This window comes from Bombyx mori, chromosome 24, assembly GCF_030269925.1.
Source record: "Bombyx mori chromosome 24, ASM3026992v2".
Taxonomy (NCBI): domain Eukaryota; kingdom Metazoa; phylum Arthropoda; class Insecta; order Lepidoptera; family Bombycidae; genus Bombyx; species Bombyx mori.
The window spans coordinates 15509923-15534336 of NC_085130.1; the positions used below are offsets into that span (position 1 = coordinate 15509923).

The 24414-nt window shown below is 48.1% G+C and overlaps 1 protein-coding gene across 1 annotated transcript; it reads left to right on the top strand.

Moving 5' to 3' along the window:
* The first annotated feature begins 5947 nt into the window (after positions 1–5947).
* Positions 5948–6963, top strand: LOC134201187 (uncharacterized). The gene is made up of 2 exons (XM_062675547.1): positions 5948–6270; positions 6738–6963. Exons 1-2 carry the CDS (start codon positions 5948–5950, stop codon positions 6961–6963), a joined length of 549 nt encoding a protein of 182 aa, XP_062531531.1.
* Positions 6964–24414: the final 17451 nt, after the last annotated feature.

The following is a 24414-nucleotide window of genomic DNA, read 5'->3' on the forward strand; positions in this document are numbered from 1 at the left end:
CCAACAAGTCAGGACGTGTTTATGTGAAATAATTGTCGCTGTCGTCGCAACTTTGTTTCAAGTGTGCACAACATTGTCGCTGTCATCGCGATATTGTTTGGTATCCTTGTAGCATAGTCGCTAGCGTAGTGACCTCTAAATCATAAATGCACAATCCGGTTTTGTTTCGTTTTGCGAACGAAAACTCCAAACCTCACATTTTTCACTTTTTTTTTTTTTTAAACTGTCTCTTTCAAGACAAAAACCCCACTACGTTCAGCGCTTGTTGTGGCATATTCTCACAACCTAGTTGGGCTCCACCTTCCCATATTTTTCCACCCCAATCCCAGCTGATTGCAGTTTTCACGGCATAGGCATCCCCCCTGCAATTAACTGCTGGCTAGTACAGCGCAGGGGTCAATTCCCATTCAGGGGACTCGCCTTTCGGCGAGTTACATTAAGTCCCGGGGACGCCCCCCCCCCCGGGCACCTCTCCAACGATGTGTGATGAAGACGACCCCGCGATGTTCGCGAAATTCGTCCGGGAATTTTGCCCGGACATAATGTCCAAATTCCGGACCTATAAGGCCAGCCTAAAAACGAACGCACCGATCGCCGCCGCCGCGAATGTACCCGAGTAGCCGCTTCCTCTTCGCGTGCCAAAGAAACCGCGACGGAGCCACCGAGCTGCGTACTCTGCCAGAAGCAGGGTCACACGGCCAACTACTGTGGATGCCCCAAGGCCCTGCGCGCCGAAACCTGCTTTCGTGGCGGCTCCGGTGCCCACCGTCTTCGCGTAGGCTAAACCGCTGCCGCTCACGATGGCAGGTGAGCCATCGGCACCCCAACCCCGGTACGCGCCCCAGCCCCTGCTCGCGCCCCAGCCCCTGCTCGCGCCCGTTCCCGCGCGCCCCCCACAACCGACTTCTTGTTAGTGCGCGACTTCGTAGCCGCGCTAAACTACGACCGTCTGAGATCGTTCGCGGAAGCCATTCGCAGGGCAACTACGGCCGACGAACGCCTTACCGCGACCTTCGAACACATGGACGTTTACGAGTCCAGTCAGTGTACGCTCGTCTAATACCGGTAACCAATGGCGTGCAACGGTCGAGAAAAACCCCTTTCTTTCAAGTTAGCATTCTACAATGCTAAAGGACTCGGGCGTCAGAGCGACCAAGTTTATGAGTTTCTCCGCGATAATCTCATTGACATCCTTCTGGTGCAGGAGACCTTCCTAAAGCCCTCGCGTCGCGACCCCAAAGTCGCGAATTACGTCATGGTTAGGAATGATAGACTCTCCGCCCCCAAGGGCGTGACTGTCATTTACTATAGGAGGGCCCTGCACTGCGTCCCTCTCGATACTCCCTCGCTCTTACATATCGAGGCGTCAGTGTGCCGTATCGCGCTGACGGGACACCAGCCGATCGTCATCGCATCCGTCTACCTCCCTCCTGAGCAGTAACCTCGAGACACTGCTCGGTATGGGGAACGCAGTCATTCTGGCAGGCGATTTAAATTGCCACCACACTAGGTGGAACTGCCATCGCACGAATGCGAACGGTAGGCGTCTCGACGCGTTCATACACGACCTCACATTCGAAATATTCAGCCCTCTGACCCCCACGTGCTATCCGTACAACGCCGCGCGTCGTGCGAGCACAATAGATCTAGCACTGCTGAGGAACGTAACGCGCTTGCGCTCCATCGAGGCAATGTCAGAACTCGACTCAGACCACCGACCTGTCGTCATGCAGCTCGGTCGCCCACTCAACCGCGAACCAGTTACGAGGACCATGGTGGATTGGAAGAAGCTGGGCACGTGCTTAGCTGATGCCGCTCCACCAATTCTCTCCTCTGCGGCCCGGATTCAACTCCATCCACCGAAGACACAGTAGAATCCATAAACATCTTTACTGATCACGTCTCGACCGCGATCATAAGGTTTTCGAAACAAGTCGATGTGGAGGACTGCTTCCTCCGCATCAGACTTTCCCCCGAGCTTAGGGATCTCTTAAGAGTCAGGAACGCGGCAATCCAGGCCTACGATAGAATCAGATATCTCACGGATTCAAACCGGATTCGGATGCGTCGTCTACAGCGGGAGGTTAAATCCCGCGTAAGCGACGCCCGAAATGAGAATTGGGATAGTTACTTAGAAGAACTCGCGCCCACTCACCAAGCATACTGACGACTAGCTAGGACCCTCAAGTCCGAAACTATCGTCACTATGCCGCCTCTAGTACGCCCCTCAGGCCATCCACCGGCTTACGATGACGATGACAAGGCAGAGTTGCTGGCCGATGCACTGCAAGAGCAGTGCACCACCAGCACTCAATACGCGGACCCCGAACACACAGAGTTAGTCGACAGGGAGATCAAGCGCAGAGCTTCCCCTGCCGCCCTCGGACGCGTTACCCCCCATTACCACTTCCGAGGTTAAGGAGGCGATCGCTAACCTGCCACCCACGGAAAGCTCCCGGCTCCGACGACATTCGCAACCGCGCGCTAAAAATGTTACCAACCCAACTGATAACGATGTTGGCCACCATCTTAAATGCTGCTATGACGAACTGCATCTTTCCCGCGGCGTGGAAAGAAGCTGACGTTATCGGCATACACAACAAGCCGGGCAAACCGAAAAACGAAACCGCTAGGCACTCCTATATTATACAGTTGAACGCCTTCGCTATATCGAAGAAGAGGACTCCTGTATACACAATATACCGATAACGTCCGCTTCTTTCCACACCGCGGGAAAGATGCAGTGCGTCATAGCGGCATTTAAAATAGTAGTCAACATTGCTATCAGTTGGGCTGGTAAAAGTTTTAGGGCGCGGTTGCGGGTGCCGTCGGAGCCGGGTGCTTTCTTTGGTTGGAGGTTGTGGATCGCGTCTTTAACTTCGTCAGTGGTAATGGGGGGTAACGCTTCCTAAGGCGGCAGGGAAGCTCTGCGCTCGATCTCCCTGTCGACTCGGTGTGTTCGGGGTCCGCGTGTTGAGTGCTGGTGGTGCACTGCTCTTGCAGTGCATCGGCCAGCAACTCTGCCTTGTCATCGTAAGCCGGTGGTTGGCCTGAGGGGCGTACTAGAGGCGGCATAGTGACGATAGTTTCGGACTTAAGGGGCCTAGCTAGTCGCCAGTTTGCTTGGTGAGTGGGCGCGAGTTCTAAGTAACTATACCAATTCTCATTTCGGGCGTCGCTTAGGCGGGATTTAACCTCCCGCTGTAGTCGACGCATCCGAATCCGCTTTGAATCCGTGGGATATCGATCGTAGGCCTGGATTGCCGCGTTCCTGACTCTTAAGAGATCCCTAAGCTCGGGGGAAAGTCTGATGCGGTGGAAGCAGTCCTCCACATCGACTTCTTTGGAAGATCTTATGATCGCGGAAGAGATGCGATCCGTAATGATGTTTATGGATTCGACTATGTCCTCGGGGAATGTAGTTGAATCCGGGTCGCAGGGGAGGATTGGTGGAGCAGCAGCAGCTAAGCACGTGCCCAGCTTCTTCCAATCCACCATGGTCCTCGTAACTGGTTCGCGGTTGAGTGGGCGACCGAGCTGCATGACGACAGGTCGGTGGTCTGAGTCGAGTTCTGACATTGCCTCGATGGAGCGCAAGCGCAGAGTTACGTTCCTCAGCAGTGCCAGATCTATTGTGCTCGGACGACGCGCGGCGTTGTACGGATAGCACGTGGGGGTCGGGGGGTTGAATATCTCGAATGTGAGGTCGTCTATGATCGCGTCGAGATGCCTACCGTTCACATTCGTGCGATGGCAGTTCCACCTAGTGTGGTGGCAATTTAAATCGCCTGCCAGAATGACTGCGTCCCCCATACCGAGCAGTGTCTCGAGGTTACTGCTCAGGAGGGAGGTAGACGGATGCGATGACGATCGGCTGGTGTCCCGTCAGCGCGATACGGCACACTGACGCCTCGATATGTAAGAGCGAGGGAGTATCGAGAGGGACAAGGTGCAGAGCCCGCCTATAGTAAATGGCAGTTCCCGCCTTTGGAGGTAGTGAGTCTGTCATTCCTAACCATGACGTAATTCGCGACTTTCGGGTCACGACGCGAGGGCTTCAGGCAGGTCTCCTGCACTAAAAATATCTACAAGATTGTCGCGAAGGAATTCATAAATTTGTTCGCGTTGCCGCGCGAGTCCGTTAGCATTGTAGAATGCTAACGTAAGGGAATGTGGTTTCTCTCTACCGTTTCGCGCCATCGATTACCGGTAAGATTTATAAAGTACGGGCCACGGACTCGTAAACGTCCATGTACTCGAACGCGGCTGCGAGCCGCGAGCCGCTGTTCGGGGGTTACCGCCCTTCGAATCGCGTCTGCGAACGATCGCAGACGTTTGAGGTTGACCGTGGTGACGAAGTCGCGCACGAGCGCGAAGTCGTTGACAGCTGAGGGTTGCGGGGGACGGAACGCGGGCGCGGGGGGAGGTGTGAACAGAGGCTGGGGCGCGGGGCGTGTCGCGAGCGGGGGCTGGGGTGCACTTAGTGTTCCCGACTTTGTATACGGCAGCGGTTTTTCCACGCCGAGACGGTGGGAACCGCAGCCGGTACGGTACGGAAGGCGGGTTTCGGTGCTGAAGACGCCGAAGTCTAGGGGCTAACGGTTCGGGGGGGCTGGGTAGTTCGGGCGTTTGCGCAGAGCCTTAGGGCATCCGCGGTAGTTTGCTGGGTGCCTTTGCTTATGGCATAAGACGCAGCTTAGGGGTCGCGGTCGCGGTTTCCCTAACTCGCAAGCACTCTGTTGTTGCGTGATCGCCGAGGCATTTCACGCAGCGGGGACGCGCGTGGCAGTTACGCGCGGAGTGGCCATAAAGTTGGCACCTGTGGCACTGCCCGGGAGTGCCACGTCTATGGGGGCTTCGATGGTGACCCCGGATAGGCCGCAAACTGTCGAGAGACATGCGATCATCTTTTTGGCCTCCGGGGTTGATTCTAACGCGATGAGAATCATGTTGTTCGGCTATTTGTCGCGTCCGCTGTGCATCCGGTGCACACTAACTATCGGGAGGGACTGAGCGGTCAGATCCTCATTGACGTACACGATGTCGAGTTCCTTCGGGACTCCGCGTAGTAATACGCGGAGCTCGCGGTCCTCCTGAAGAGCACAGGTCGGAGGTAAGCGGAGAGGGCTCTATGGGCGCGGGGCCGGGGCGGGGCGCGTACCGGGTTTGGTGCCGATGGTTTACCTGCTATCATGAGCGGCAGCGGCTTAGCCCACGCGAAGACGGTGGGCACCGGAGCCGGCACAAAAGCAGGTTTCGGCGCACGGGGCTCCGAAGTCTTTGGGCCAACGGTTTTGGGGGGCGCGTTGGCCGGGCGCTTCCGCGGTAGTTGGCCGTCTGACCCTGCTTCCGGCAAGGTACACAGCTCGGTTGCTGGGTCGCGGTCTCCTTGACTCGCGGGCAGTCGACGGGCGCGTGGTCTTCCAGACACTTAACGCATTGCGGTCTCGCATTGCAGTTCCGCGCGGAATGGCCGTACAGTTGACAGCGGTGGCACTGTCCGGGAGCGCCACTTTTGTAGGGGGCCTCTAACGTGACCCCCGACAGGCCGCACACGGTGCGGAGACATGAGGCAATTTTCTTGCCCTCCGGCGTGGGTTCAAGTGCGACGAGCACCATGTCGTACGCGAATTTATCGCGACCGCTGTGCATCCGGTGCACACTTATGATCTGGTAGGTCTGACCTACCAGACCAGTCTTGATTTGCTCGACGTCGAGCTCTTTGGGCACTCCGCGTATTACGACGCGGAGTTCACGCTTCTCCTGGAGCGCATAGGTATGATACCTTATGCGTTCCTTACGGAGATACGCGCTCACCGACCTGTGATCGCCGGGCGTGGCCACCTTGATCTGGATTCGATGCGGGATATTCCTCGCATGGACGACATTAATTTTATTGACCTTAAGAGCCAGGGACACGCGATCCGACGATGATTTTTCCCGAAGGATGACCGGCGGCGGCGCGGCGATTTTCCGAACGGGCGCAGGTTTGGGTCGCGGCGACGGGGTTGCGCGGCGAGGGGAGTCGGAGGAGACCACGACCTTGGGTCGCGACGCGTTCGCGGCCTTGAGTTGTTTCGGCACCGTGGACGGTTCCACAGCGCGGGCGCGTTTCTTTCCGCGCGCGACGGTCGTGAACCCATCGGAGGTTCCGGGTTCTGGGCTCGCGGCGGACTCGAACTCCATTTCCGACTCGGTGTCGGAGCCGGAGCCGGCGGCCCCGGAGGACGCGATAGATACAGCGGGCGCGGGGGTGGGGGGTGGAAAGCGGTGACTGGGATAATCGCGGCGGCGGCGGACGATACATCGGGGTTTGACCCTAAGCTGGCCTTGTAGGCCTCAAAACGGGACATAATGTCTGGGCAGATCTTTCGCACGAATTGCGGAACAGCGCGCTGTTTGCGTCGCTCATCCTTGGTTGTGTTCCCGGTGGGGGGGGGGCGTCCTCTGGTCTTAAGGTAACTCGCCGAAAGGCGAGTCCCCTGAGTAGGAATTTACCCCCTGCGCTGTACCAGCCAGCAGTGATTTGCAGGGGGGGATGCCTATGCCGTGAAAACAGCAATCAGCTGAGATTGGGGTGGAAAGTTGGGAAGGTGGGGCCCCACTAGGTTGTGAGAAATGCCACAACAAGCGTTGATCGTAGTGGGGGTTTAGTCTCGAAAGAGATTGTTTTTGAAAGAATAAATAAATAAAAATAATAAATGACAATGAAAAATGAAAGTGAAATGAAATCTGAGATTGGCGTTTTCGAATGCACAACAACGAACTCGAACTGCTTTTACGATTCAAGGTCGCGACGCCTGCGACAGTGCGTCAGGAATGCACAACAATGTTGCGATCGACGCGACAACGACAATGTCGTACAACCCAAAACACAAGATCGCGACGGCAGCGACAATTTCTCGCAAAAACGCGTCCGGACTCAATGGCGTTGCAATCGGAACTGGAGAATCTTCTGATTGAGGCAATTCCGTTTGCAACGCTGTCGAGTCCGGACGTGTTTTCTCGAAATATTGTCGCTGCCGTCGCGATCGTGTGTTTTTGTTTACACGACATTGTCGCTCTCGCGTCGATCGCGATTTTGTTGTGAATTCCTGACGCACTGTCGCTGGCGTCGCGATTTTGAGTCGAAAAAACGCAATTCGTGTTCGTTTTAGTTTTGCATACGAAAACGCCAATTCATTTCATTTTTATCGTCCACGCATTTTGTCATCTATTATTTTATTTATTTATATTTTTTTTAAAACAGTCTCTTTCGAGACTAACCCCCCACTGCGATCACCGCTTGTTGTGGCAATTCTCACAACCCAGTGGGGCCCCACCTTCCCAACTCTCCACCCCAATCCCAGCTGATTTCCGTTTTCACGGCATAGGCACTCCCCCCCTTGCTAGCTGGTACAGCGCAGGGGGTATAACTCCTACTCAGGGGACTCGCCTTTCGGCGAGTTTGCCTTAACTCCCGGGGACGCCCCCCCCGGGCAAAACAAACCATGGAAGAAGAGCTAGTAGGCTAATATCTCGATTCGAGGCCTACAAGGCCAACCTAGACGCGCCGGCACTCCACGACTCTCCGCTGTCACCCCCCGCGCCGACACTCCGCGACTCGCCGCTATCGCCCCCCACCCCCGCGCCCGCGGTATCTATCGCGTCCTCCGAGGCCGCCGGCTCCGGCTCCGACTCCGAGTCGGAAATGGAGTTCGAGTCGGCCGCAAGCCCGGAACCAGGAACCTCCGATGGGTTCACAACCGTCGTCGCGCGCGGTAAAAAACGCACCCGCGCCGTGGAGCCGTCCACGGCGCCGAAGCAACCCAAGGCCGCGAACGCGTCGCGACCTAAAGTCGTAGTCTCCCCGACTCCCCTCGCCGCGCAACCCCGTCGCCGCGACCCCAACCCGCGCCCGTCCGCAAAATTCCCGCGCCGCCGCCGGTCATCCTTCGGGAAAAATCGTCGTGGGATCGCGTATCCCTGGCCCTTAGGGCCAATAAAATCAATGTCGTCCATGCGAGGAATATCCCGCATGGAATACAAATTAAAGTCGGAACATCCGACGACCATAGCTCGTTAACCTCATACCTCCGAAAAGAACGCATAGGATATCATACCTATGCGCTCCAGGAGGAGCGCGAACTCCGCGTCGTAGTACGCGGAGTGCCAAAAGAGCTCGACGTAGAGCAAATTAAGAACGACCTGGTAGGTCAGACCTACCCCGTCATAAGTGTGCACCGGATGCACAGCGGGCGCGATAAATTCGCGTACGACATGGTGCTCGTAGCACTTGAACCCACACCGGAGGGCAAAAAAATTGCCTCATGTCTCCGCACCGTGTGCGGCCTATCGGGGGTCACCGAAGAGGCCCCCTACAAACGCGGCACTCCCGGGCAGTTCCACCGTTGTCAGCTGTACGGGCACTCAGCACGTAACTGCAACGCGGCGCGTTGCGTTAAATGTCTTGGTGATCACGCGACCATCGACTGCTCGCGCGTAAAAGAAACAGCGAAAGAGCCACCGAGCTGTGTACTTCTGCCGTAAGCAGGGTCACACGGCCAATTACCGCGGATGCCCCAAGGCGCCGCGGAAGCGCCCGGCCAACGCGCCCCCCAAAACTGTCGGCCCAAAGACGTCGGCGCCCCGCGCGCCGAAACCGGCTTTCGTACCGGCTCCGGTGCCCACCGTCTCCGCGTGGGCAAAACCGTTGCCGTTCACGAAAGCAGGAACGCTACCGGCACCCCAACCTCGGTACGCGCCGCAACCACTACTCGCGCCGCGTCCCGGTCCCGCGCCCCGCCCCGGCCCCGCGCGCGCCCCCACAACTGACTTCACAATCGTGCGCGACTATATCGCCGCGATAAACATCGACCGCATGCGTTCGTTCGCCGACGCCATGCGCAGGGCGGTCACGGCCGAAGATAGGTTATACGCACGGAATAGTTAAATAAGGTTGGAAAGGCCTTTGCTCTAATTTTGTATTAGAACCAGTGTCGCCGCTTCATCCCCACTATTTTAATTTCTACACATACACATACTGTGATTACAAGTATTTCGCACACAACAAAAACACCCACACATAAATCTCAGGACAGATATTCGTTCGCAAACTAGCACAAAACACCCGTAGACATACACACTCACACACGCAAAAAGGCAATAAAAATGTTCATACACGCTAGTGCTTGATAAAATCGATAATCTTTGTCGATAAATTATCTGATGAATGAATGGAGAAAATGAAACATGGAATAAATATTGAAAAAAAAAAACTATTTTACTTTTATTAATTACAAATAGTCACTGTCCCTGGAATAAAACGTATTTGTTAAGCAGTTGGCGCTTGCTATTAATTGCGAATGAATTTTTCAAAATATACACTATATACACTTAGTATTCAGATTTTTTTATGGTAAAATCATTTTCAGTAAAATGTTTAGAGTAGTAGTAGTAAATAGTACTCGTCTTTGTCTCCAGTTTCCTCTACCTGTCACGTCAATCCATTGTTCGCTGGCGTTAGGTTCTTTAGGAAACCTAAAATTTTTAATTAACTGCATAAGTCAAATAGCATTTTACTTAGATTTTAATACGTCTAAGACAATATAGTAAATACCCGTAAATGAGAGGTCTACATGTCCCTTTATATTATACCTTCACATTAATTCAATGATAATAATTCAATAATAATAATACATATTTATTTTACTCAAAATACGTCTCACTAAGAATATACTAGGTATCATTAATTAAATATAAAATAATGCAAAAAATATCCATGTCAAATATAAATATAGTCGAGAATTCTGTCAATGATTTTATTTCACCACATGGTCACCTCACTATCGACAACTGCACCACGGCCAATCAGGGCAAAGGCCGAAATTTCAAGATTGAAGTGTAGAGAACGCAATGCATGTAGTACATTGGAAGCTGACTTGGTCATTGCGTTCATTGGGCGAGTACACATCGCGCAATGTATGCTATTTATAACTTGCTGCAATAATATTGTTAATGTTAGGAATTTCATAATGCTCAGTATATTTTTATGTTTTAGACAAATAATATTGTAATTAAATGGTAATTTCAACTAACCGATCGAAAGATATACCTCCTCGCTCTATACTTGAGGTCTGATTTTTTGTTTTACAACTTATAATTGCACAACACGGCACTATAAAGCGGAGATCTGTTCGCCCAAGTAGTCCGAAGCGCACTAAACGCGGTGAATGAAAGAATCGGTCGAGTTATGTTTGTACAAACATAACTGTGGCACGCTTGCCCCGCCTACATTACCATTCCAACTTTATTTATCTATTCCGTGGTTATACGCGACGTTCGATCATATGGACGTCATCGAGTCCGTTCAGCGCACGCTGGTCCTAATACCGGTAATCAATGGCGTGCAAAGGTAGGGAAAAACCCCGTTCTTTGAAGTTAGCATTTTTGGGAAGTATGTGACTAGGGAAACAAACAACCGTTCTGAGCGCGTACTGGTTTAATACTGGTCACGTTCAGCATGGACAACAGTGTCATACATATCATTCCTCCACACTAATTTTGGAACCTGACAACAATAGAAATTAATTATAATCAATAATTCATACATATCATTCCTCCACACTAATTTTGGAACCTGACAACAATAGAAATTAATTATAATCAATAATAGAATTACTTGTAATCAACTCTCTTCTTGCGACGTGTGAGCGGTGAGGAATAAGTTATGGACGAGGGTCCGGGCTGATGTGGATCAGAAACAGGTGAGGTACGCTTAGACGCGACTGGTGACGACAACGCCGGCGGTGGCGCCGGAGGCTCGGCTGAACTTCCAGGAACTAGGTTCTCCCGTTCAAGGTCAACTTCTTCGCAATCACCCCAGATCTCGTCAGTTGGCTGGACAATGTCACCAATATCGGTTACCACATTTTCTTGCTCGTTACGTCCATCTCCACTTTCCATTCCCACAGCCTGTTGAGCTACAGAAGGCATAATCGAACCATCGCTATAATTTTAATAAGTTAATAGTAAAAATGCGAAATATCAATTTATGTGATGTAGTCTTTTTTACTAAACTCTCGTGCTAAATGGGGTGTGACGATGAGATGCAACACAGTTTGATGTTAGTTGTGATAAATTTATAAACATAATTATGTTATGGTAAAGAAAACTTGTTTTGCTAGCGCTTGATTTTACTACCAACTAACCTATCAATTATTCGTTCTGGTGCTTGAATAAGATCGATTGGACTAAACATATTAGTGTTGGAAATTGTTGTTGAATGCAGTGTCTTATATTTATTTATGAATAAAAAATGTCCATTCGAAGAACATTGTGATGATTAAAACATTAAATTAATTCATAAAAAAAAAATATCAAATGTATGTATGACCTGTGACTGGTTTCCTTCAAATTACATACATTAACTTTTTCATATATAGTGAAATCGTAGATAAATAAGTAAGACAGGTCCGAAACGTAAACACAGTATTATTATTTCTATTAATTTTCTTGGTTGGTTTTTATTTTTGTGTTTGAATGTAAGAGTTTGTTACATTTTCTATTAAATGTTTTAAAAAGTTTATATATTTGGTTTTATTTATTTTGAGCTTGTTTCCTCACTCAGATTCATTACAAATTACCACGTTGACTGCGTTATGCGGTTTTAAAGACGACTTTTTTTTTATTGCTTAGATGGGTGAACGAGCCACAGCCCACCTGGTGTTAAGTGGTTACTGGAGCCCAAAGACATCTACAACGTAAATGCGCCACCCACCTTGAGATATAAGTTCTTGGGTCTCAAGTATAGCTACAGCGGCTGGCCCACCCTTCAAACCGAAACGCATTAGGGACGAGCCACACCGGAATGGCAGCGCCCCTGGCGTCGCTGCTGGAGTTTTCGCGATTCCTCCAAACTGCACGCGCCTAGTCTCCTTTTGACTAGTTAAGTTTCTTCATTCGGCAATGGTCGTGTAATAAAACATGAAACCCGCAAAATTATAATTTGTGTAATTACTGGTGGTAGGACCCCTTGTGAGTCCGCGCGGGTAGGTACCACCGCCCTGCCAATTTCTGCCGTGAAGCAGTAATGTGTTTCGGTGTGAAGGATGGGGCAGCCGTTGTAACTATACTGAGACCTTAGAACTTATATCTCAAGGTGGGTGGCGCATTTACGTTGTGGATGTCTATGGGCTCCAGTAAGCACTTTTTTTTTTTTTTTTTTTTTTTTTTTTTTTTTTTTTTTTTTTTTTTTTTTTTTTTTTTTATTGCCCTTGTAGGCAGACGAGCATACGGCCCACCTGATGGTGAGTGGTTACCGTCGCCCATGGACTTCAGCAATGCCAGGGGCAGAGCCAAGCCGCTGCCTACCGCTTAATACTCTCCACAAGCCTCGTTTGAAGAAGGACATGTCATAGCGCTCGGGAAACACCGTGGAGGGGAGCTCATTCCATAGCCGGATGGTACGTGGCAAAAAAGACCTCTGGAAACGCACTGTGGATGACCGCAGTGGCTCCAGGTAGTATGGATGAACTCTACTCCGGTGGCGGGCGGTGCGATGGTAAAAACGAGATGCCGGTATCATCTCGAACAATTCCTCAGAGCACTCCCCATGGAACATACGGTACAAAATACAGAGGGAACCGAAGTCCCTCCGCAGACCCAGAGGTTCCAAACGATCCGTGAGACCGGGATTATCGACAATCCGAACGGCCCTCCTCTGTATGGAGTCAAATGGAAGAAGCTGGTATTTGGGAGCCCCGGCCCAGAGATGGGAGCAGTACTCCACGCGAGGCCGGACTTGTGCTTTATAAAGCAAAAGCCTTTGTCCAGGCGTGAAGTACCGCTTCGCTCTGTTGAGGACTCCCAGCATTTTGGACGCCAACTTGGCTTTGCCTTCCAAATGACTCCGAAACTGGACATCGCTTGAAATGTCGACCCCAAGTATCCCAATACTCTCGGAAGGTTGCAGGGATACTCCTTGGAATTGCGGCGCCATGACAAAGGGGTCCTTCTTCGCAGTGAACGCGCAAACTTGTGTCTTTAACGGGTTGAATTGAACCAAGTTCAATTCACCCCATTTGGAGACTCGCCCCAGAGAGTTCTCCACTTCAGACACAAGTTTTGATCGTCTCTCTTGCACCACGCTCCGAGAGAGACTCTGATGGCCGATATATCGCGCATCCCCCGTGCTGTCATCCGCATAGCAATGCATGCCATCAATAGACAGCATGTCATTGATATACAGGATGAAAAGCGTGGGGGAGAGCACCGAACCTTGTGGAACGCCAGCGTTAATGGTCATGGTATCAGAACAGTCACCGTCTACAACGACCGTGATGCTCCGCCCATCCAAAAAGCTAGCGATCCACTTGCAGAAACCCTCGGGGATTCCGTAAGATGGTAGCTTCGACAGAAGTGCCCTATGCCAGACCCTGTCGAAGGCCTTCGCGATATCAAGGCTCACAGCAAGAGCCTCGCCCTTGCTCTCCAAGGCTTCAGCCCACCTGTGAGTAAGGTATACAAGAAGATCGCCAGCTGAGCGACCGTGACGGAAACCGTACTGTCGGTCACTGATCAGCTGGCGATCCTCCAGATACTTCAGGAGTTGTATATTAATTATTCGCTCCATCACCTTGGAAAGCAAGGAAGTTATCGCGATAGGCCTATAGCTCGATGGGTCCGACCGGTCACCCTTCTTGGGGATAGGGTGGACGTGGGCAGTCTTCCATGAAGACGGAACCCTGTTAGCGCAATAAGAGATGCGATACAAACGCGTTAGCGCAGGCGTCAGCTCAGGGGCGCACGTTTTCAGAACCACTGCAGGGATGCCGTCTGGCCCGCTCGACTTATGGACGTCCAGGAGTCGGAGTTCCCGCCTGACTGCACACTGTGTAAAGCAGATCTCCGGCAGGGAACTATCACACCGGAGGATGTTCGGTGGTGTGGCACCCCCGTCGTCCACAGTCGAGTTCGAGGCGAAGAGTTTGACCAGAAGGTCAGCCTTCTCTTTCGCACTATGGGCCAGACTGTCATCGGACTTGCGTAGTGGTGGGAGACTAGACCTGCAAAAGTTACCTTCTGCAGCTTTGGCGAGCGACCAAAAAGCACGGCTCCCAGAGGGATAGCTCTTCAGTCGCTCGCCAATTCTAGCAACGTGCTCCGATTTCGCCCTGGCAATAACCTTCTTGTAGGACCTGGAAGCGGCGTTATATTTCCGCCTTTCCTCTGAGATGTTAGGATTCCGACGTCTCCTAGCATCATCCCATGCCACGTATGCGGACCGCTTGAGGTGTGCAGCATCCCTGCTGGCATTGTTATACCAGGGTCTGCTGCGACCCCCAACGGGCACTTCAGAGGAGGGAATAAACAATTCCATCCCCTGGAGCACCACGTCTTTAAGACGGTCCGCACAGACGTCAGGATCAGCAGAGGAAAAGCAGAACCGCCCCCATGGGTAGGATGCGTAAAACTCACGCAAACCGTCCCAATCTGCTGACAAATACTGCCAAACTCTTCGATACCTGGTCGTCGTTCGACGACTAGGACGAGAGAGTGGTGTGGCAGCACGGATAAGGCAGTGATCAGACGATCCAAGTGGAGCGTCGACCACCACACTGTATCCGGCTGGATCGGTGGTCAGCAGAAGGTCCAACAGAGAAGGCTCGTGCCCCTCAATATCTGGGACACGGGTGGGCTGTGTCACCAGCTGGGAGAGGCCGTAGGCCAAGGCGAAATCGTAGGCAGCCCGACCCGGGAGGTCAGTGGTTCTGGACCCCAACCACTCTTGGTGATGAGCGTTAAAGTCTCCAAGAACCACCACCTCCGCAGATGGGTACTGCTCAAGCACGCGGTTAGTCCCCTCTTGCACATGCTCTATCAGAGCTGAACCTGCATCACTGCTGTGGGACCTGTACAGGCACGCGTAGACTCGGGTACAGCCCCCGTGATCTACGCGCAGCCACAAGAGGGACAGGTCCCGTTGTTCGAGGCTTCGTAGACGGCGACAACAGACATCAGCCCGGACGAATACACACACCCCGGCTTTACGCAGGAAGTTGTGCTCCAATACGTAGCCGGGGTATTCAAGGTACGAAGTATCATCCGGAGCAGATATCTGCGTCTCCGTCAGAAAAAGAAGGGCAGGCTGCGCCGTCTCAAGATGGTGGTGTACGGCGTCGAGGTTACTATGTAGACCCCTTACATTGCTGAAATCCACATTAAATGTGGAATGCGGAGTCGCCGACAAAACCCTTTTCCTTTTTCGAACTTTCATTTTTTTACACTTAATTGCACTTAATTGCACTTGCACTTAACACCAGGTGGGCTGTGATCTTGTCTACCCATCTAAGCTATTGTGCAGGCAGGGTGGGTGGTGGTACCTACCCATGCGGACTCACAATATGCAGGCTCTCCCTCACTGCGCCTAACAATGTCTATTTTTTTTTTCGAAGAACTAAACGAACGAAGTTTGTCTCGATAAGATTGATTGTCTCTCAAGTGAACTAATTTTTTCTTTCTTTCTAAAATACCGTAGAGTGGAGCTATTTTGTAAGGTGACGGCTACTTGAGACACTGAGTGGTAGCAGTTTTGCCCAAGAAACTTTTTTTTCCCTACTCATGCCGATAGCCTTGAGAGGCTACATCAGCGTTACCCTAGCGTGTAGGTGAGCTCTCGGGGCTCAAACCGGAGGTGTGGCTAACATTGGCCCTAGCAAGAGCAGTGCTTCCCAGAATCTACCACCGTGTCGGAAACGCGACCCGCTCAGAAGATCCGGCGAGAAACTCAGTGGGCTGTGTCTGTGGATGGACCGATACAGTGCGCATAGTCACAGACTCAAAGGCGGGCTTGACCCTCGACATGGAAGCTGCGGAGGCTTGCGTATTGTTTACGCAGGCGGCTCTGAAACAATTTGTAATGTGTGATAAGACTTAGCGGTTATATTAGTAGTGCAATCGTTTATGTTGGAGTGAGTCACAGATTTTATGAGGTCGGTCCATCGTGTTGAAGATTGTCCGCGAGATCTTTTGCCATCGACTTTCCCTTGCACCACCAACCGCTCAATGGAGTCCTCATTACGAGTGATGTCCCCGAAGAACTTGAGGATTCGTATTTGGGCTGTTGACGTTAGTCTCTCCTTGATAATGAGCTCTTTCAGGATCGAAACGTTGGTACGGTGCGCGGTCCACGGAATTCTGAGGAAACGTCTGCAACACCACATTTCCAGTGCGTCAATCTTGCGACGATCTTGCATCCTCAGCGTCCACGTCTCAGCCACATATATAAACGATTGCTCTCCCTCTGCCAAACACCGGGCCACATGGCGGCGCATCGCGGAAGCATCGATATCGCAGGATCCGACTGATGCATGACCACGACCACTCTGTAAAGAGTGTACGAATAGGAAGAAGAAAAGAATTAGTAGTGCTGACCAATGCTTCAAGGCGTTATCGGAAGTGAGATAACTGTTTTTTTTCCTACTTAAGCTGGTAGCCTTGAGAGGCTGTTCTAGCGTAACCTTAACTAGTAGGTGAGCTCACTGGGCTCAAACCTGACAACGTTGCTAACACGAACCCTAGCAAGAGCCGTGCTTCGCAGAATCTACCACCGGAACGGAAACGCGACCCACTGAGAAGATCCGGCGAGAAACTCAGTAGGCTGTGTCTGAGGGTTAATTTACTCGACGGGTTCGACGAGAACGGTGACCGGTGCTTAAGGTACCTAAAAGCACCGTTAGTGGATCGGGAGGATCCGAGATGACGTGTCGGACGACGTCGACTACTTTCCATTCTGTCCGCAGGATCGGGAATGTAGTTACCGGCGGTCACGATGAGAGGGTTCTCGTGTCGTGCCGCTTTATCGAAGTGGGAGATAACTATAATAATTAAATAACACAACTGGTTAATATTACAGTTTATTCTCGACTAAAACTTAAAAAGTGAAAAGCAACGGAGCTTTCGGGCGCAGCCGCGTGTTATCGCACAATTTTGTTTAACTAATAAACTGTCCCTGCAGACGTTTTTAAATTGTTAAGTAGCAACTGAATCGATGTTCAATTCTAGAAAATTAACAATTGAGTTTTTTTGGTTTGATAAAACACATTTTATTTGGTGTCGTGGCTTGCAACCTCTTTGACAGGACATAAGACCTACACCGACTTACGAAATGAAACAAAGAGAGAAATGGAACGAGGGTGGACGTGACTAGCGGCAGGCAATGCTTTTAATGTCTTCCTAAAAGACGGACACGAACCAGACGACAAGGAACGAATTGACCGTTCTCATATGTACATAAAATAAACGACAAAAGAACGAACCGACCGTTCAGCAGAGTGCTTAGTGCTAGTTTTTTAACATTCTCGATAGCGTAAAAGTTAACCCAATTTGGTATGCAGTTGGAACAGCGCCCCTAGCGGCAAACGTACTGTTATGCGGGGTCTCCCGATTAGGTTTTTAAAAAAGAATTTTGAAAGAGAGATTTCACTTTTATTAGTTGAATTACACAAACAATTAAATTATGGAAATTGCCAGAAAGGAGATATTGTTCAAGACCGCTCCCGATGGGTGACTAAATACGACTGAGTGACTCTCGGTCGGTAACTATTACCAAGAGATTTCTCACAATGCTTACTCAGCATCAGTGGTGGTTAAAAGAGATGTATCATTACTTTAACTTTTTTTTTTATTGCTTAGATGGGTTGACGAGCTCACAGCCCACCTACTTGGTGTTAAGTGGTTACTGGAGCCCATAGACATCCACAACGTAAATGCGCCACCCACCTTGAGATATAAGTTCTTGGGTCTCAAGTATAGCTACAGCGGCTGGCCCACCCTTCAAACCGAAACGCATTAGGGACGAGCCACACCGGAATGGCAGCGCCCCTGGCGTCGCTGCTGGAGTTTTCGCGATTCCTCCAAACTGCACGCGCCTAGTCTCCTTTTGACTAGTTAAGTTTCTTCATTCGGCAATGGTCGTGTAATAAAACATGAAACCCGCAAAATTATAATTTGTGTAATTACTGGTGGTAGGACCCCTTGTGAGTCCGCGCGGGTAGGTACCACCGCCCTGCCAATTTCTGCCGTGAAGCAGTAATGTGTTTCGGTGTGAAGGATGGGGCAGCCGTTGTAACTATACTGAGACCTTAGAACTTATATCTCAAGGTGGGTGGCGCATTTACGTTGTGGATGTCTATGGGCTCCAGTAAGCACTTAACACCAGGTGGGCTGTGATCTTGTCTACCCATCTAAGCTATTGTGCAGGCAGGGTGGGTGGTGGTACCTACCCATGCGGACTCACAATATGCAGGCTCTCCCTCACTGCGCCTAACAATGTCTATTTTTTTTTTCGAAGAACTAAACGAACGAAGTTTGTCTCGATAAGATTGATTGTCTCTCAAGTGAACTAATTTTTTCTTTCTTTCTAAAATACCGTAGAGTGGAGCTATTTTGTAAGGTGACGGCTACTTGAGACACTGAGTGGTAGCAGTTTTGCCCAAGAAACTTTTTTTTCCCTACTCATGCCGATAGCCTTGAGAGGCTACATCAGCGTTACCCTAGCGTGTAGGTGAGCTCTCGGGGCTCAAACCGGAGGTGTGGCTAACATTGGCCCTAGCAAGAGCAGTGCTTCCCAGAATCTACCACCGTGTCGGAAACGCGACCCGCTCAGAAGATCCGGCGAGAAACTCAGTGGGCTGTGTCTGTGGATGGACCGATACAGTGCGCATAGTCACAGACTCAAAGGCGGGCTTGACCCTCGACATGGAAGCTGCGGAGGCTTGCGTATTGTTTACGCAGGCGGCTCTGAAACAATTTGTAATGTGTGATAAGACTTAGCGGTTATATTAGTAGTGCAATCGTTTATGTTGGAGTGAGTCACAGATTTTATGAGGTCGGTCCATCGTGTTGAAGATTGTCCGCGAGATCTTTTGCCATCGACTTTCCCTTGCACCACCAACCGCTCAATGGAGTCCTCATTACGAGTGATGTCCCCGAAGAACTTGAGGATTCGTATTTGGGCTGTTGACGTTAGTCTCTCCTTGATAATGAGCTCTTTCAGGATCGAAACGTTGGTACGGTGCGCGGTCCACGGAATTCTGAGGAAACGTCTGCAACACCACATTTCCAGTGCGTCAATCTTGCGACGATCTTGCATCCTCAGCGTCCACGTCTCAGCCACATATATAAACGATTGCTCTCCCTCTGCCAAACACCGGGCCACATGGCGGCGCATCGCGGAAGCATCGGTATCGCAGGATCCGACTGATGCATGACCACGACCACTCTGTAAAGAGTGTACGAATAGGAAGAAGAAAAGAATTAGTAGTGCTGACCAATGCTTCAAGGCGTTATCGGAAGTGAGATAACTGTTTTTTTTTCCTACTTAAGCTGGTAGCCTTGAGAGGCTGTTCTAGCGTAACCTTAACTAGTAGGTGAGCTCACTGGGCTCAAACCTGACAACGTTGCTAACACGAACCCTAGCAAGAGCCGTGCTTCGCAGAATCTACCACCGGAACGGAAACGCGACCCACTGAGAAGATCCGGCGAGAAACTCAGTAGGCTGTGTCTGAGGGTTAATTTACTCGACGGGTTCGACGAGAACGGTGACCGGTGCTTAAGGTACCTAAAAGCACCGTTAGTGGATCGGGAGGATCCGAGATGACGTGTCGGACGACGTCGACTACTTTCCATTCTGTCCGCAGGATCGGGAATGTAGTTACCGGCGGTCACGATGAGAGGGTTCTCGTGTCGTGCCGCTTTATCGAAGTGGGAGATAACTATAATAATTAAATAACACAACTGGTTAATATTACAGTTTATTCTCGACTAAAACTTAAAAAGTGAAAAGCAACGGAGCTTTCGGGCGCAGCCGCGTGTTATCGCACAATTTTGTTTAACTAATAAACTGTCCCTGCAGACGTTTTTAAATTGTTAAGTAGCAACTGAATCGATGTTCAATTCTAGAAAATTAACAATTGAGTTTTTTTGGTTTGATAAAACACATTTTATTTGGTGTCGTGGCTTGCAACCTCTTTGACAGGACATAAGACCTACACCGACTTACGAAATGAAACAAAGAGAGAAATGGAACGAGGGTGGACGTGACTAGCGGCAGGCAATGCTTTTAATGTCTTCCTAAAAGACGGACACGAACCAGACGACAAGGAACGAATTGACCGTTCTCATATGTACATAAAATAAACGACAAAAGAACGAACCGACCGTTCAGCAGAGTGCTTAGTGCTAGTTTTTTAACATTCTCGATAGCGTAAAAGTTAACCCAATTTGGTATGCAGTTGGAACAGCGCCCCTAGCGGCAAACGTACTGTTATGCGGGGTCTCCCGATTAGGTTTTTAAAAAAGAATTTTGAAAGAGAGATTTCACTTTTATTAGTTGAATTACACAAACAATTAAATTATGGAAATTGCCAGAAAGGAGATATTGTTCAAGACCGCTCCCGATGGGTGACTAAATACGACTGAGTGACTCTCGGTCGGTAACTATTACCAAGAGATTTCTCACAATGCTTACTCAGCATCAGTGGTGGTTAAAAGAGATGTATCATTACTTTAACTTTTTTTTTTATTGCTTAGATGGGTTGACGAGCTCACAGCCCACCTACTTGGTGTTAAGTGGTTACTGGAGCCCATAGACATCCACAACGTAAATGCGCCACCCACCTTGAGATATAAGTTCTAAGGTCTCAAGTAAGTTACAACGGCTGCCCCACCCTTCAAACCGAAACGCATTATTGCTTCATGGCAGAAATAGGCAGGGTGGTGGTACCCATCCGCGCGGACTCACAAGAGGTCCTACCACTAGCTAACATGGGAACTCTGTGACAGTACGCAAACGATCCCATTCCATACAAATATGAGTTAACTTTTACGCTATCGAGAACGTTAAAAAACTGAGTATTAGTATTCGTATAGTATGAGTATGAGTTTAAGTCTTCGATCATCAATAGTAACTATTGTTGATCGAAGGTTTAAGTATTCGAATCGGTCCCAAATCAGCCTGAGTTGACACATCTCTAAGTATGGTGCCTTGGTTCTCTAGCCCTAGTAAAAGCAGTGCTTGGAAGAGTACTAACGGATAGTCTCTGCGGCGGATATGTAATTAGCACATAACCGCCAAAAAACTCAAATATTAATAAGCATAGATATTAAAAACAAACCTGATACAAATAACATTATTACTCTGAATAAATATTGTTTTTTTTTTATTGCGAATCATGTTAGTGGCGCCACTAACATGATCAGACTATGTAAGAATAAAATTTGTTTGGGCTATTTAAATGTAATTTATGTAAAATAAATGACTTGGACTGATGTAAAATTCACATAAATATTTAATGTTAATAATTAGTTTCGTTTCATCAATTGTTTTGTAGTACCGTAAAATGGGGCGATTAGGGACAAATTCCAACTTTATGAGCAATTTTAAGGTAGTTGTTGATGTATATAGTGCTATATCAGGATCAAAATGATTGAGTCTTGGGAGCATCTTTGTTGTCTAATTTAAAATTATGCAACTAGCATTCCAGTTTAAGCAAAAAATGCAAAAATAGGTGTAATCCCTATTTACCCGAAAATTGCGGGTAATTGGGACGAAATGAGAAATTTGCTAGGGTTGGCACTACTATTATTTTTATATATAGATTTAATTAATTAATTTATTTAGTTGCACCAAGAAAGTGATCATCAATAAAAAAAATTGAAAAACTGACAAAAGTACATGGCAGACATCACCTCAATTATAGGTGCAATCGACAGTGCTGATATTTCTATCTGGGTTAAGAGATTAGGTGTGTCGGTTATTCCATGGATTAATCAGATGAATACCCCCACTCTGAACAAATATTAAATATTTTATTATGTATTACTTAGACATTTTTGTCCACCTTGAGATTTCATTGATCTTGTTACATGTCTCTGCAAAATCGACTTACTTATATTAAATTGCTTATCTATTTCAACTAAAGACTTATTCCCAGTTTCGCTTCGAATAAACCAGATTTTTACCAACAAATTTAAAAAATATTGTTATAACTACATAGACAACCCTACAAACCTGTACCTATTTATACTTAGGTCGTTTCCATTTCACGTATTCTCATCCCAATTGACCCCTTTTTCGTTGTTATTTGTACCTAAGACGTCCCCAATATCCCCAAAAACAACAGATTTTTACATGTATTTTTATTTAATCAAATACATTAAAACCAATAACAACTGAGACTTACCTTTAATATATATGCTGGTTCAAATACTAAATAACGTTTATAAATCATAGTCGTCTTCTATTATTATCAAATAAATAAAAGAGAGCAAAGTTTCTAGCACTAAAATAATTACCACCACAGGAAGTTAATTTGAAACGCGATTTTTTATAAGTTAGCAGCTATTATCATGCATATTCAGAGTTGTTTTGTGAACTTTCAACATTCTACTATTAAACTACAAAAAATGGAAGATTTTGCAACGAATATAAAACTTAAATTGAGCGTCGAAAGATTTTCCCGGTTTTTTCCCGATTCGCCTCTCAATCCCTAATCGCCCCATTTTACCGGTAGTCCAAGTAGTAGTAGGAAAAAAGCGCGGGAAACTTCGTTTATGGTAGACGTATTTTTCACGGTGGTGAAAATTTAATTTAATTTTATAGTTAAAACGCGGAGGATAAGCTGGTAGTGTAAGTTTTTGTAATATATGTAATCTTTGTATCATATTTGTGTATAGTGTCATCGTATAGTTGGTAAGTTTTTGTAATTTTTGTAAATATTGTATGAACGAGCCCCCCGATCTCGATCGGGGGGATGATGGCTATGTTGGCCTGAATCTCCCCGTGGGATCATATGTAACTGTTGTTTCACAAGATGAATTTGATAAAATGGATACGGATTGTTCGTTATCATCTCAGACAGGTGAAGGAAGTCGTAAACGAACACGTTATCTACGCCTTTGTCGGCAGTGTACGAAAAGGAGAAATAAGAAAGGTGGTTCTAGCGGTGATTACTGTCAGTGCGAAAGTTTATGCAATATGGAAGATGAGTCAATTTTAATAAAAAAGATTACTTCTAAAAGTTCTAAACCTATATCTCAATCGACGTCATCTTCACACTCGCAAAATAATATTAACTCACATAAAACGTCCTCTCAACCATCAACATCTTATACGGAAAATTCAAATATCTCTCAAGACTCTAACGCGGGAAATTCAAATATCTCTCAAGACTCTAACGCGGGAAATTCAAATAACACGAAAACTACAGTAACCAATACAGACTCCCGTTGGATCGGCCGGACTGAATATGTTCTTACTGATGTTTCCCCTTATTTGATACACGTTCAACGTATACAAAGTTCACCTGATGACGGGACCGTTCTCCATCCTATAACTTTCGGCAATTTTTTAAAGCAGAACAAATTTGAAAATATTATTCCCGGTAGTGTAAAGCGTATAGGAAGAAATAGGTGCGTAGTTGGCTTTTCCGATTATAAAGACGCCAATAACTTTCTTAACTGCAATCTTTTGGAAACGAAAAAGTTAAAAGCCTTCATTCCGACTTTCAACATAACAAGAATGGGGCTAGTTCGTGGGGTCCCTGTAGATTGGAGTGTAGAGGAAGTTCAACGAAATGTATCCGTTCCTATAGGCTGCGGCAAAATACTTAAAATAAGACGTTTGAATCGCAAGGTGAAAATTAATGACTCGGTTTCTTGGAAACCCTCTGAATCCGTTGTAATAACGTTTGATGGGCAAGTTTTACCAAAACGGATTTTTATGTGCTATAATGCTCTTCCAGTAGAGATATATATTTTTCCTACAATACAATGCTATAAATGCTGTCGTTATGGTCATACCAAAGTATAATGTCGTTCTAAGACTCCAATATGTTATAACTGTGGAGGTCAACATGCAGGTGTCTCATGTGACAGGTCAGATGAAGATCCTCTATACTGTGTAATGTGTAAAGTTGAAGGGTCTCATTCAGCGATAGACAAGTCATGTCCAGAGTTTGTGAGACAGACAGAAATCAAACTTAAAATGGCTCAGAGCTGCATGTCTTACGCAGAAGCCAGTAAATGTTTTCCTTCTGTTAAGCCTTCATACGCAGATGCACTAAACTCAACAATTCCAGAAGTACCGAAACCTGCATATGTTCCCACACCGAAGTCTGCATCTCGTAACAATTTTATTAATTCATCTTATAAAAAGACAGTATTTTTAAAACCTCGCTCTCCTCCTAAGCATCAATATGGTTATGATCGTGTTGTTCATAAAAATTTATTAAAATATTTCCAGGTTTCAGAGCCTAAAAATGGCTGTGCTCTGGTAGATAAAAGTAAAGAGGAAGAAAACTCTGATGTCTTAGAAATGATACTAGCTTTATTAAGTACTTTAATAAACTCAACTGATTTAGAATCATCTTTATA